This window comes from Parasteatoda tepidariorum, chromosome 8 (assembly GCF_982258835.1).
Source record: "Parasteatoda tepidariorum strain Cologne lab strain chromosome 8, Ptep-v5.0, whole genome shotgun sequence".
NCBI lineage: Eukaryota > Metazoa > Arthropoda > Arachnida > Araneae > Theridiidae > Parasteatoda > Parasteatoda tepidariorum.
The window spans coordinates 33,634,024-33,648,759 of record NC_141762.1 but is presented as its reverse complement, the minus strand read 5'-3'; the positions used below and the strand labels follow the sequence as shown (position 1 = coordinate 33,648,759).

Below are 14,736 nucleotides of genomic sequence, written 5' to 3'. Positions count from 1 at the left end.
AAACAATCTGAAAACCCCGCTTAAAAATAATTAGTTTATAATTTCCATTTCAAAAAGGTTTATTTGCAGAATACTTTTAATTACGGAATTCGATCTTTCAGGATATCTTTAAAAGGTGGCCAAACTCTTCAAAATTTTATAAATTAATACTGGCTACAACTGAAAAAGCCATAAAATATTTTCACTTAAATCAAACTAATTTTCTTCCTAAAATTGTCTGCATTAACCTCAACCCCATTATAAAATTCAATAACATAGTTAACATAATTTTAAAAGAAGAAATAAAGGGTTTAATTCCTTAATAGGTCCATAAATAAGAATAGATTTTTTTAAATAACATTTTTTGCATTAGTTGTTCCTTAATACAGTGCCCAGTTAGGTAATTGCCAAATTTAAAGCATTTATACTATATACGAGCAAAATACTTAGAAATATCTCTTTCTTCACTTGGAAATCGAAGTATTTTTCGCCAAAAACGCTCTCCTGAACGAATTGAAAATTCGGATTATATTTCACGAATCATACCTACACATCTAAGAAATTGGCTTATTGGAAATGGGCTCCGATTCCATTCAAAAGTTAACTTATATTTCCTAAATTCTTTTAAGCAATTGGCTAATATTTCACCAATTCCTCTAATTATTTGCCTTATATTTCATCAATATTTTTAAAAAAATTGATTTACATTTCAGCAATTCTTCGAAACATTTTCTTATATTTCTAAAAAACAGGTACCTATGTTTCTCCAATTCCACTCAAAGCAGTGCTTTAGGTCTGGTTCTAAATGTTTCACATCACCCAACCAATTTGAGAAAATATATGAAGCCATTTATCCAAATTTTAAATACATAATTAACAAGTATTTTAAATTTTACAAATACTTCTTAGAATATTATTTTTATTAAAAAAAAAAAAAATATGAAGAATTCAAATTAAAAATAAAACCAACCGGGTTTCTCGACAAGACGCTCTCAACAACTGCACTTTAAAAGCGTCAAATACATTTGCTTATTTCACTCATGTGAACGAAGAATATTTTTTTATTATTATCTTCATTCCGGTGATGTTTCTTATCTTCTCAAAGGAATTGTCTTTGTCTGGAGTAGAAAAACTTCAAAATCATAAACAGGGTTGTAAACAACCTTTCCATTTTTTGCAAGTTTGTTTAAAAGATGATGTATGTATTCAGAAAGATTTCCGATGGGAATTAAAAATGCGAGAATAGGAGGAGAAATTTTAGTTATGGTCTAAACATTTTCTTATTTTTGATGGAAACAAATTTTAAATTACCCTTACTGAAAATAAAAAAATAATTATGATTTTATTTCTTTTCTCGCTTGTTTCGCTATCAAGATACGTTTTAAAAAAGAAGGCGTTGATGTTATAGAAAAAGCGATCAGTTAAATTGAAATAACTCATGCTTGTATTTAAACAAATGATTCAATGTTAGATGAATATCGAATATATATATATATATATATATATATATATATATATATATATATATATATATATATATATATATATATATATATATATATATATATATATATATGTATGTATATAGCACAATAAAAACAAAAAGAAAAGAGAGAAAAACGAAGAAAATTAATAAGTTATATTAACTCCGCATAAACTGAAAGTATATAAAATTCATAAAACAAGTTAAAATATTGAGAAAATATGGAAAATAATAAAAATATTGACAAGAGAAGAAAATTATTAAAAATATTTTTCTAAAGTATTTAGAAAATATATATTTTTTAATTACTTAAAAAATATTTTTTATAATTTTCTTCTCTTGTCATTATTTTTATTATTTTCCATATTTTCTCAATATTTTAACTTATAATATATATACATATAACTGGTATGATTAAAAAAACGTGAATACAAAACTAAACGATTTTGCAAACTTTACAACTAGTTTCAAAACTGTAAGAATGAAGTTTTGTGAATTGTGTTGTCAAAATTGATATTTGTTCAGTCCAGTTCAGTCCGTCTTGAGATTGACTTGTCAGTCAGCTCGGCCAAAGTATGTGTTCAGCTACAAGGTACTATGTGGCTTCATAATGTGTTCACCACATACTTATTACTTAAAAGTAGGCATCCGATGAATGGTTGATGATCCATAATCCTTATCACATAGTTTAGCTTCTGGCTTCTGAAGAAGGTACGATTGGTTTTCTTAGCTTTGGGCCACAAATAAAACAGCCACCAATATGCCACTAATGGATCACTAATAAATACTAAATATATAGCCACTAATAAATATTTCTAGTTGTTAATTCGTATTAGATGTAAACAGTCAATAATCGATCGATTTTTCACATAGTTAACAGTTTGAGAAAAAATCTTTTTTACTATTTTTTTGTTTAAATATAATAAAATCACAATAATATAAAATGTTATTTAAAATTTTTTTCCGAGAAATTTGAAACAGTGTACTTGCAATATAAACTCTATAACAATTTCTTGCTTCAATTCAAAATGCGCATGCTGTACATAACAAAAGTATAAATACTGTATGAAATATATTTTTCCAAACAAACCCATCAACAACTTACAATGGTTCTTACAAACTACATTTGCTAAATAATAGTACAAATAATTAACAAATGGAGCAAGATGAATCTGATGATAATGAAATTTCGAAACTAAGACACTCTAGAAATTACCTATTGATAATCATAGTGAAAAAAAAAATTTAAACTTCAAAACAATTTTATCGTCTTTTTTGGCTGAACAGAAATGTATCAAATGTTGCTCTGATACGAAGCGTTTCTCATAAAAAAAGGTTCTAAAATTTTAATAGTGGTCATAACTTTGTTGACCATAATATAAAAACTTAAAATTGGTTTAGGAGTTTGTTTTTTCTTCAGCTAGTTTCCACTACCCAAATATTATATTTGCTTGCTTTTCAATATTAACATTATTTCTTTTAAGTTTTTTTAGTGGAAATAATTGATAATAAAGACCCAAATTTATGATTACGCTAGCACATTTCGAATCCAAATTACTTTACAGTAATAAAATATGGTTTTTTCTGTAAAATACATTTAATTAAATCAAAACAATTAACTACAAAACTGATAATTATATGACTCATAATAAATCCGTTTTGTTTTTTAACATAAATATTTATTTCAACCAAAATATTATGATACATTTTTTTAAATTTTTTTTTAAAAGTTTATAACTAATTATGATTTTTAAAATCACGTTCTTTAAATGTTTAACTCAGTATTCTTCGTAAAACATTTTCTTTCTTGATCATAAATATTATATTAAAATCAATTTTGAATATAAGAAAAAAACATTGTATTAATTTTGCTGCAAATTTTTATTGTGTTTTTTCCATTATGATGTAATGGGAAATGCAGTTACTTTCCTGTTTTTTTTCACAAAATGGAAATATTCAAACTTTTCATTACACTTGCTGATACAAAATTACATGTTGTACTTTGATTCACGTTCTATTGAATAAAAATGGGATAGATAAATAATTTTGTTTGCACATGCGTTTATAACTAAAGCCCTGGATACTTAGATAAAATACCGACATGCCGCCATCTTGGTGACTGCGACTTTCAACATTGAAATACTGAACTTCTATTATTAAACGCGACTTTTTATTGATTAACGTTTTTATATTCTTGAAGATAACTTAAATATTGACTATTTCTTCTTTTAATTCGTTTTTTCTTCTTTCTGAAATTGTCCGTTTTGCTTTTATTCCATTTAGAGAAATTAATACCTTATCTATAAGTTAAAACTTTCTCATTTCGTCTTTTATAATATGATATAACTTTCTTTTCCAAACTTTTTTTAATTTTTTGCAGTCAATTTTTCTTATGAGGTTCAAAAAGTTAAATATAGTTTATATGTAATTAAAATAAGATTCATTATTTTACATACTTTAAAATTAAGGCATGCGATAAAACAACTAACTACTAGTAAATGGGAGCTTTGTCACATTTAATAACAAAAAGATGAGTTCTGATTTGTTCAAAAATTAATAGATATTGCTTTGAGAATTGTCATTCAAATTTTGAATATAAAATATAACAGACTTATTTTGCACTGCCACAAAAATTTACTGTAATGTTCGAAATATTCAAAATAATTAAAAATAAAGGAACTAAGAGTTCAAATAGGAATAAGGCCATCTTATTAAAATGTAGAATATTTAATATGTTACTCTAGTTTACTCTTAATTCTGGTAGCAAAACGCTGAAATATTTAAATGCTATTGAAATCTGTTTTTTAAGCTTCCTAACAAAAAAATTATTTAAGTCAAGAGCAATATTTGTAATCGAATTTAATTTCTATCAGGTGAATTTATTAAATGCAATTGAATTTGTGAAACCTCTGATTGAAAAATAAAAAAAAACGAAACATATTTACACTACATAGTTAATAAATATTATGTAAAGTTTGTAACAAATGAATAAATGAATTTCAAACTAACTAGACGCAATCTGATATTTTCGTTTGGATTCCTGTCAATTGTATGGAGCCATATTTTCGGTCGTTTCTTATTGAGATATCCAACAGGTAAACGATATAATTTAAAGCATAAATTTGACTTATTTGAGCTCCCAAATGTGCAAAAACAAGTCATTATAAATTTAAAATTATGAAACAAACGAAAAGAAAAATAAAAATAAAAAATGACAGCATGGAACGCTATAATACTTCGCCATAGAAGCTAGTCCACAAAATGGAGGCTGTTTACCCATGTGATCGGGACAGCCAATCAAAATCGAAAGCGGCACGAAGGTCGCAAAGAAAAGAGTAAGCTACTTTACCTAGGTAAACTAGAACTTTATTAGTAACAAGCATATTTTTTTAATCTTTCTTTCTTTTGAAATATAATTTCGCACTCTATTTAGTTGTGAAAAATGAATTACTTCAGACATTTTAGGGTGCGAACCTAGATATTTTTTCTTTAGTTTCAGTTCTAATAAAGGCAAATCTAGTAGTTGTACTTCTTCTGTACCTAAAATATTTGTTACAGCGTTATTAAATAAATTGCAACATTTATTTGCATTTTCCTGAATGCAATAAGCAGAGAGAATATAATGATTTTAATTTCATAGATTACTCCGCAAATTTTATATTATCAGCATTTATGGAACAGAAATTTGCTTATAGATAAATAATCGTTAGTAAATAATCGAATTTTAAACGTACGAATTATATAAAATTTTATTTCTCAGGTGCTATTCGACCAACTTCGCTCAAACTTTGCATTTCGCCAAGTAAAATTACATTCCTTTAACTTATGTAAAAAATTGTATAACTCACAATTTAAATTTTTCAAATGTTATTAAATAAAATAAATAAAAAATATAATTATTTATGAATGTTATTCTTTTGCTTGAGATTATATCTTTGGATAAATGAGTTTTATAATTGTGTGCAAAAATTTTTCAATTCTATTAAAAAAGTTCTCGAGATGTAACGAAATACGCAAAAAGTAAAATTAACATTAAGGAGTTCGAACTTTGGAGCGCTTACCTGACCAAACCATTGGTATTATATTTTCCAGATTGCGGCTTCCCCTATATTTTGGTGGTCCGAAACCGTCGAAAAAAAGGTATATTCATTTAGAGAAAGTACTATTTGTGTCTGGTTTTGTAACTTAAAATATTGTCTGTTAGCATAGGTCACCCTCTTAAACCATTAAGATTCAGTTCTAGAAGGTGAAGATCCGATCATTAGATCAAAAATTATTCACTGTGATCCTTTTTTCTTTTTTTTTTGAGCTCTGTACATTTTTTTTTAATTTTTGATAACGATTTCAGAAGTATACATATTCAAGGAAATATTTAATGAAAACCCTGTATTTCTAGAAGAAAAAAAACTCTCTTTTTTTAAAAAATCGTAATCGTTATCGTTACCTGTTCTGTTTTAGCAACTCAACTTAACATTACATTTTGTTTTGCTCTTTTATGTAAAAGCTCAGACTTATGCTCCTGAAAATATGAAGTACAGAGAATAGTTTACTGAGACTAGGATAGAGGAGAAAACTTTTTAGCATGTGATAATTAGTTAAACTTGTAATATCCTAACATTATTAAGCTCGCAATAAAAAATACTACGCAGACTGCTCTGCAGACAACAGAAATGCAACTACAGAGTATAAATGCGACGTTCTGGAAAAAAATTTTATTTGTATCAAAAAAACTGTTCTCTTCTTTTTTTTCAAAACTTCAATTTGTTCCAAAATGATTGCATTTTTAGTGCTTTTCTTTATCAAGAAATCGAACTCATTTTTTGCTTTGAACTATGATTATATATTCTTTGTTGCAACGAGAAGCCGAGAAATATTTTTATTGATATTGATATATTCCAGAGATTTTTATTTTATGTAATTATCTGTTCTTCTTTGAAGTGGAGAGTCAAAAAATTTTAATAATAAAATCGCCCTAAAATGACCAAGGTATGCCCCAATTGTGGTTTTTTTTAACTTATTTAATCAAGAAAAACTGAATAAATAGTAATTACTGAACATATAGCATTCCTTAATTCCTTGAATTAACTTTTCCACTAATTTGAATCAATATTACTGATTTTAGAATATTATATTTTAATTCAGTTTCTAGCTGTCCCAGTTTCTTCTCTTTTACCATCCCAAAAACGTCTTGTAGGATCATCAAACTGCAAGAAGGAGATAAGAAGGAACTGTAAGAACACGCAACAGAATGCGCAACAGAATGCATCAAGTTAACAAGAAATATGGCAATAATTACGCCACTCTGGTCGAAAAAAATGGAAAAATAAGACCACATACTTTCAGGTAATAAATTTTAATACAGACAGAAAAAAACACTCCAACGTAGAAAAAAACATCATCGACTTCATTGTAAGCAAATTTTTCACTTAAAATTAAAATTTTATTCAAGAGTTGAAATAACTTTGAAATTTGTTTGCCAAAACAGTTTTTCGAAACTTTTTATAGAATTATCGCTACTTTTTTGTAAAATCCATTTAAAGATTTCTGAAACAAAATATACACATAAAATTTCAAACATACACGTTTTTAAATTCTTACCACAGACGAGTTTTTTAAAACTAACGCTGGTCATAATTTAATCTACGGTTGTAACCACCCCACTTGACCTTAAATACGATAAGCTATTATTTATTCTTGCTTCATTCTTGTCAGCATAACAAGTAAATGTTCTTATTAACAACAGCTGGCTACTTGAGCAGCTGTTTTTTCTTCCACCCAATATTTCGTATTTGAAATGGGCAAAATACTCTTTTGATGGTACTCATTATTAATCCATACTTGTTTTAAGTCAAATCAGAAACAAGGATTTCAATTTTTCAGCCAAACTCAAAGCGCAGAGCTCGGCAGCCCATGGATAGCCATGGCCCACGGTGTTCATCCCAGTTTTCTCACCCTTTGAACTCTGGGGTGCAGAAACAGATGTTCCAGTTGGGTGGTCAATCAAATGAGGAACCCTTACTGTTTAGTCCCTAAGCATGCTTGGTACTCATTTCATTGATCCACCAAAGAGATGAAAAGAATCAGTAAGCCTTGTCGGTTCCGAAAATAGAACTAGAACGATGGCACGGAAGCGTAAAGCACTACACTCAGGAATCTGATTTCATTTCTTTGCATAGTTTAATATTATATTTCTTATACATGATGTCTTCATACTACCTCATATAATGAAGATTTTAAAAATAAATTTAAATTGCGCTTTGACTTCTTTTTTTTTTAAATTTTATTTTCGTCGAAATTCTATGAAGAAATATTAAGAAGTTCTTATAACGTTTGGTAACATTCTTAAGAAAGCATTTCGATGCAAATTTAAACATAGTTTTTATCCAAAATCTCTATTTAAAAAGCAAAATTGCAATACGCTTGTTACATTAAATTATCTGAAATAACTTACATGATTCCTAAACACATAACTGCATTAAAAAAAATTGTATAAAAGAAGCGTTGTGTTTCATTTAAAAACAAGTTCAATCTAAATGTTTAACTCTGTCATTTTATTTCAAGAAATATTTTTTTTTCAAAAAGAGTACTGTTTTCCAAGCGAAAATAACGTGCTTCAAAGATTCTGAGGAAAAAATTATTCCGCTTAGCGCTATTCGTGGGGAAGTTAAAATTCCGCCAAGTCAAAATTCCAACTGCTCTTCAGTCTTCAAAAGATAAAACAAAATTTTGTTTTCTCGAAAACTTTCTCAAACAGCTGAAAAGCAAAATCTCTGATCCATTCGAAATTTTCAATTTAGAACCACGCAAAAATAAATGGTATAAAGTATTCGGATACGAATACCTTATTCTATTTTTGGGAAACGAAAACGCATCCGGCACAATTTTCTTCTGTATTTGTTTTGTCAAATTCAATTATGTTTATTCATTTTGATTTAACTTATGCATCTTTCTACATTTTTAATTATCACTTTAAAAATGCGTATCTCCAAAACAAACTATTGAATTTCAATTTTCAAACATCGACAAAAATATTACCAAAAAAATGAAAGAAAAAATGCTCCACAGAACGATTTCTTGCTTTGTGTTAAAATGTAATTTAAAGCTGTAATTCGCATTACATAAAGCGGTGACCTAAAGCGAATTCATTTATCCATATTGTATTTTATTTTGTAACCGTTGTTGACCCAATTTTGGATTTACGATTGCTAATGTTCAACTCTGTAGCCTTGTAATTTTGAACCGAACCGGAAGACAAGGGAACTCCTGGATTAAGTATTAGGAGAAATTTGCCATCGTGGAGGACTTTTCGATGAAAATAAACGGCATTTGCATTACTTGGAGAGGAAAATCACTGAAATCTCCCAGGGTTGGCCTGACGGAGAGGGGATTCTAGCACATGATCCGTTTACCACTAAGGATATTTTACGGCAGCACTGTGGTCGGTGACAGCCGGGAGCGGAATTCGTATCGACCAGCCATCACAGGGATTCGAACCCGGTTCACCTCACTGGAAGGCAAATGGTCTACCCCCTAAGCCGCAACGGCATATCCATATTACATTTTATTTTATTTTATTTTATTTTATTTTATTTTATTTTATTTTATTTTATTTTATTTTATTTTATTTTATTTTATTTTATTTTATTTTATTTTATTTTATTTTATTGCCATCGTTGAGCAGCCGTCAAAATTGTGGAATTTACGACTACTAATGTTCAACGCTGTAGCCATGTAATTGTGAACCCAATCCAGAAGACAAGGGAACTCTTGAATCAAGTATTGGGAGACATTTGCCTTCGTTGAGGAATTTTTGATGGAACTATATTCCCATATTATTTTTATTATTATTATTTTTCCCTTTTTCCGTTGTTCTGAAATTTTTTCCATGTTTTCTCTATATTTTGAACTATATATATATATATATATATATATATATATATATATATATATATATATATATATATATATATATATATATATATATATATATATATATATATATATATATATATATATATATATATATATAATAAATAAATAAATACAAGAAAACACAAAGAAAGTTAAGAAAAACAATTATAATTTTTATTATATATATATAATTATATTATATATATTTTTATTATATATATATGTAATTATAATATAATTTTTTTTTCTTTTAAACTGTTATTTGTTATTTTTTTACTTATTATTTCCCCTCCCCCTTTTTTTCATATGTCTATTATTTTTCTTTGTTTTATTCTTCATTTTGAATTTTGATGTATATATATATATATATATATATATATATATATATATATATATATGCACACAGAGAAAATACAGTATAAATTCGATATAAATTAAAGTAGATTTAAATGCAAGTAGTTGATGTAATGAAACGTTATTTGATATTAAATTGCTATTTTTTTTAAAAACTTTGCTGATGTCAAACTATTTAAAACTGTAAACTAAAGTAATTTTTAAATTGTTTACGTTTAGTCAGTAATGCCCTTTAAATGGTAAAAAATTGCCTCGAAAATATTTTGCTAAAAAAACGTAAGTCAGTGTGAAATAAAAAGTCAGCTTGAAAGTTGATTCAATAGCGGAATTTTAAGAAACGAAAAATTTTATATTTTAAAAAAACTGTTTCTAACAAAATGCCGATATAAATTATTCCACGAACTGATGCCTTTTTCTTTCAATGTAAAGAAAATTAATTTTTTTTAAATGTTTTATAAGTTACTTTTTTAAATACTTATGAAAAGAAATAAAATTAACAAAAACACCTTGTTTGAAATGAGTAAATGAATTAAATATAAAGCTAATTAAATATTCTAGTAAATATTTTTTGTTGTTAATTTTTTTATCTAAACTTTAAATTGCATTCTCAAATTCAATTTTTGATTAATGAAAGCGATACCTTTTTTTATACATCGTTGTCAAAAATTTACTAAATTAAATCTGATATAATTTCAAGTTTAACTAATGTATCTTATTTTTTATGCTGTAGAATACTTTATACTGTTATTGTTTATTCCTTCTTTGCCTGATTTTCTAAGAAAATCAGAATTAAAAATTTTTTTAAAATAAAGAGGAAAAGTAAAATATTTTCAGTACTTTCAAAGTGTTAAAAGATAAACTTTTATCATTAACCATGTTTAATCTAGAAGATAAACTTATATGCGTGAAGTCCTTTCTTTTAAATACCATAAAATAATTTTTTGTAAAAGTAAAAATCTAAAAAATATCATTAACTACTCATAACATATAAATGAATTTAAAACATAATAAGATTAAACATTTTTCAGAAGAAATATTTCTTAAAACGTCCATATAAATTTTTATTTTGTTTGAAACTCGCTTTTGTGTAATTTAATTTATTTTAAGAGCCTGCTATGAAATTTGTAAATAATTAATTGAAAATATATATATTATTTTTATAGCAATTAGTTTAAAATTAATAATATTTTATTTATCTTAATAAATGAAATTATTAATTTTAACTAATTAATTTAAAATTAATAACTAATTAGTAAAATTTTACAGTTTATAGTTTCAAAATCAATTCTGCAAAAATAGCATCTTTAATAGTTCCTCAGAAATTTGATAATGTGCTTTATATTTAAAAAAAATAACGATGCACGTACATAGACTTTCAAATAATTTTTTTCGAAATTGTTTTGTTTTTTAAAAAAATGAGTAATATTTTTTATTTCCAATGGTGAAAATAAATATAAATTGTCAACACAACTAATCATGCGTTACAATAGTATCTACAATAGAACAATATTTCAAAAAAAAGTTTAGAACATTTATAAAAATTCATCATTCATTTTAAATTGTGTTATAACTCTATAAATTTATCTTCTGTAGTTCTTATAAACATTTGGTAAAAAATAAATATTTAACATAACAATGTTAAATCATTATTTTTTATCGATGAAATGATAAACTACATTTTAAAATTGATCAAAAAATCTCATAAATCGTGTAAACTCTTCTGATGATTTTTTTGCTATATTTGTGGTTTGGTGACGTTGAAATCACAATAGTCAACAATACCGCTAATGATTAAAAGGCCTACTTTGGTACTTTGGTTAATGAATAGGAGACCAGAACAAGCCCTGGGTCCAACTATGTGTTGCAATTCTTGCGTGACAAGTATTAGATCCTAGTTGAAGAATAAAAAATCATGAATTGGTTTTGGTATTCGTAAGATCTGGCAAGAGCCATCAAACTACGTAAATGATTGTTATATTTGTATGACATCTCCAGTCATATATGTGATACATGGTATTTCAAACAAAGAAGGGTTAACCATACCTTTGGCTTTGCTATCAGTGCCACGCAGAGTCGAATCACCTGTTCTAATCCCACTCACCTAAGTCTTCAGCGGTAGTGATTCTTGTGCAATGTCCTCTTACTTCCAATACCGAGTACGCCAGAAGATCCAGATTTTTGGAGCAGTGAGGAGTCAATACGGTGACATAAAATCACACAATGTGAGTTGAATGATTTGGTAAGTGATCTACAATTACCTAAAGGTAAAGCAGAACTGTTGACTTCTAGACTGAGGCAGTGGAATTGTCTTAACTAGACTGTGACTGCGTTCTGTGACCAACATACTCCCTTTGGCAATTTTAGTAACGTAAGCGGTCTCATGGCAGTCATAAGAATTGATTACAAAATTGATGAATGAAGAGTGTTCATCTATTCATCAAAGTTAAGTCTAAAAGCTGTCCTTCTGCCTAATGCAAGTTTGCTTCCATCTGTTTCGATTGTTTACACAGTTTACTTAAAAGAAACGTACGAGAACCTGAAATAACTGTTATTCAAAGTAAACTATAACGAGTTTAGGTGGAAAATTTCCAATGATTAGAAAGTCATTGCCATATTACTTGACCTGCAATAAGGTTATGCGAAATTTTGTTGCCTCGTGTGTTTATGGGACAGTCATTCAAGGGTATGTCTCTACCGGCAAAAGGATTGGCCAGTTCAATAATCATTTAAACCTGGTACACACAATGTTTTATACAAACACTCGTCGAATCAAGCAAAGTTATACTCCCTAATCTTCATCTAAAACTTACCCTTGTGAAAAACTTTGCAAAAGCGATTAATTACACCGGGGAAGCTTTTTTGCATTTGTCTACAATATTTCAACACCTCAGTGAAGCCGAAATAAAAGGGAGAACTTTTATTGGTCCACAGATGCGTAAACTGTTTAAAGATGAATATTTATTAATGTTCTCATGGATGGGAAATTAACCAAAAATTTCTCTCTTCGGTTAACCAAAGACTTCCTCGAGATTATGAGGGAAAAAACTATAAGGATCTTGTGGACAATCTTCTGCGGTGTTATGATAGAATGGGATGTAACATGTTTTAAAGTTGCACTTCTTGCATTCACCTTTGGACTTCGTCCCCAAAAACTGTGGTACTGTAAACGACGAACATGGTGAATGCCTGCACCGAAAAATTTCAAGCATAGCAAAAAGGTACCAGAGAAATCGTAGTGAATTAATATTAGCAAAATACTGTTGGGCACTTTTCAGGGAAATCATAGCAACCGAATATAAAAGGCAGTCAAAACGATTGCGCCATCAGGGATCTTTTTCCGAGGGAGAACTACTAGATAAATACAGGCGTAGGCTTTAAGGACAATTCTAAGACGCTTTAGAAATAAAAAAACGAGAGCTATACTTGTATTTTGTTATCATTTCATTGCTCTGCATCTTTACGACATTAATATTAACCTCTTTTTATCAATGTTACGGAAAAAAGTTGCATTTTATTGACTAGATTTTCGAAAACAATTTTTGAATTTTTATGGAATTCATATTTATTAAGAAAACTCTTTGTTAATTTTAAATACGAACATATAATAAAAATAATAGAAATTCAACATTTGTGAAAAGAAAACAGATGCACAAAAATAAAATATCGAAAATAAACAAAACAAAAAAAATCTTTCTCCGATTATTTCCGAACGAATTGTTCGACTTAACAATGGTTGGAATAGAATCGTTCAATAAAAGAAAAGTATTGAGGCAACGTAAATCTGAAGATGTAATAATAAAAAGTTTAGTGAAATAAAGTCAGAAGAATAAAATAAGCGAGCGATAAAATTTGAGCCCAAGAAATAGAAAAAAGAGGAAAAATTTAAAAGAGAAACGTTGAAAAACAGAAATGATATTTCCTTTCCACGCTTTTCATGCTATTTGTCAGACAAAGCGTTATTTTAACAATACTTTTTCGTAAGAAACTAGGATTTCTAATTTATACGAATTCTTAGTTTAAGGAGGGATTTTTTTTATTCTGTGAAAATGCAAGGGAAATAAAAAAAAAATTTCCAAATTTCCTTTCTCCTGTGAATTTTAAAAGTACTTGTTAAACGCGACTGGAGTTTCCAATTCCAAGTACCAGGAATGATAGAAAATAATGATTTTCAAGTGGAAAATAAACACTATCAAATTTATTCTTACATTTTTAAAATAAAAAATAGTAATTACTCTTTCTTAATTGCTCTGTAGGAATTCAAAAATCTTTAATTTCTTCTTAATACATTAAAGCAAAAATAGGTATTAAGTTAACATTATTAAATAAAGAGAAAAAAAATATTTTTATACACTAAATTAATGTTTAAATAATTCACAAAGTGTGCACAAGAATTCTACTAATTTCTTTGGATTGATAACTAATTAATTAAATATAGAAATTAGAGACATAAACGCTATTCAATCCTCTCTATTTTCCTGTTGTTTTTGACAATGCTTTTTCATTTGTATTTCAATGTTAAATGTTTCAGTTAAAGTGCCAGAGGAATACTAAAAAAATCCCTTACAAAATTTAAAGGTATTTGTGAGATTTATATGAGGTTGTTTTGAGGGGTCAAGGTTGGTTTGAGATTTATTCAAAGTTGATTTCAAAAACAACCTTGAAATATCAACGTCCCAATGTGTATAATCAAGGTATTTGAAGTTTGTTTTATTCGCACTTGATAGAAATCCAGTTTATAGCAACCAGCTTAGGGAGGTTGTTCTTAAGGAGTAAGAATTTTTTTTTCTGCAGTTCAAGTATATTTGAGTATATTCTGTGGAAATTCTACGGTAATCAAGTATATTCAGTATATTTGAGGTGAGAATAATTTCACCCGATTTAAACTATATTTCCGAGTTATATATGAGGTTGATTTTTCGAGGTATAAATGTTGAAATTGAATTTTATTAATGAGAATATTTTTGTTGCACAACATAACCTCATTTTCTACCTCAGGTGTATATTTTACA

The 14,736-nt window shown here is 27.4% G+C and overlaps 1 protein-coding gene across 1 annotated transcript in view; it reads left to right on the top strand.

Annotated features, from left to right (window-relative positions):
* Positions 1-6,736, top strand: part of LOC147806055 (uncharacterized) — a 123,363-nt gene extending 116,627 nt beyond the window's left edge. The window contains exon 4 of the mRNA XM_087149517.1: positions 6,605-6,736. Within this exon, the coding sequence (XP_087005643.1) occupies positions 6,605-6,736 (132 nt within the window). The remainder of the gene's footprint in view (positions 1-6,604) is intronic.
* The last annotated feature ends 8,000 nt before the right edge of the window (positions 6,737-14,736 follow it).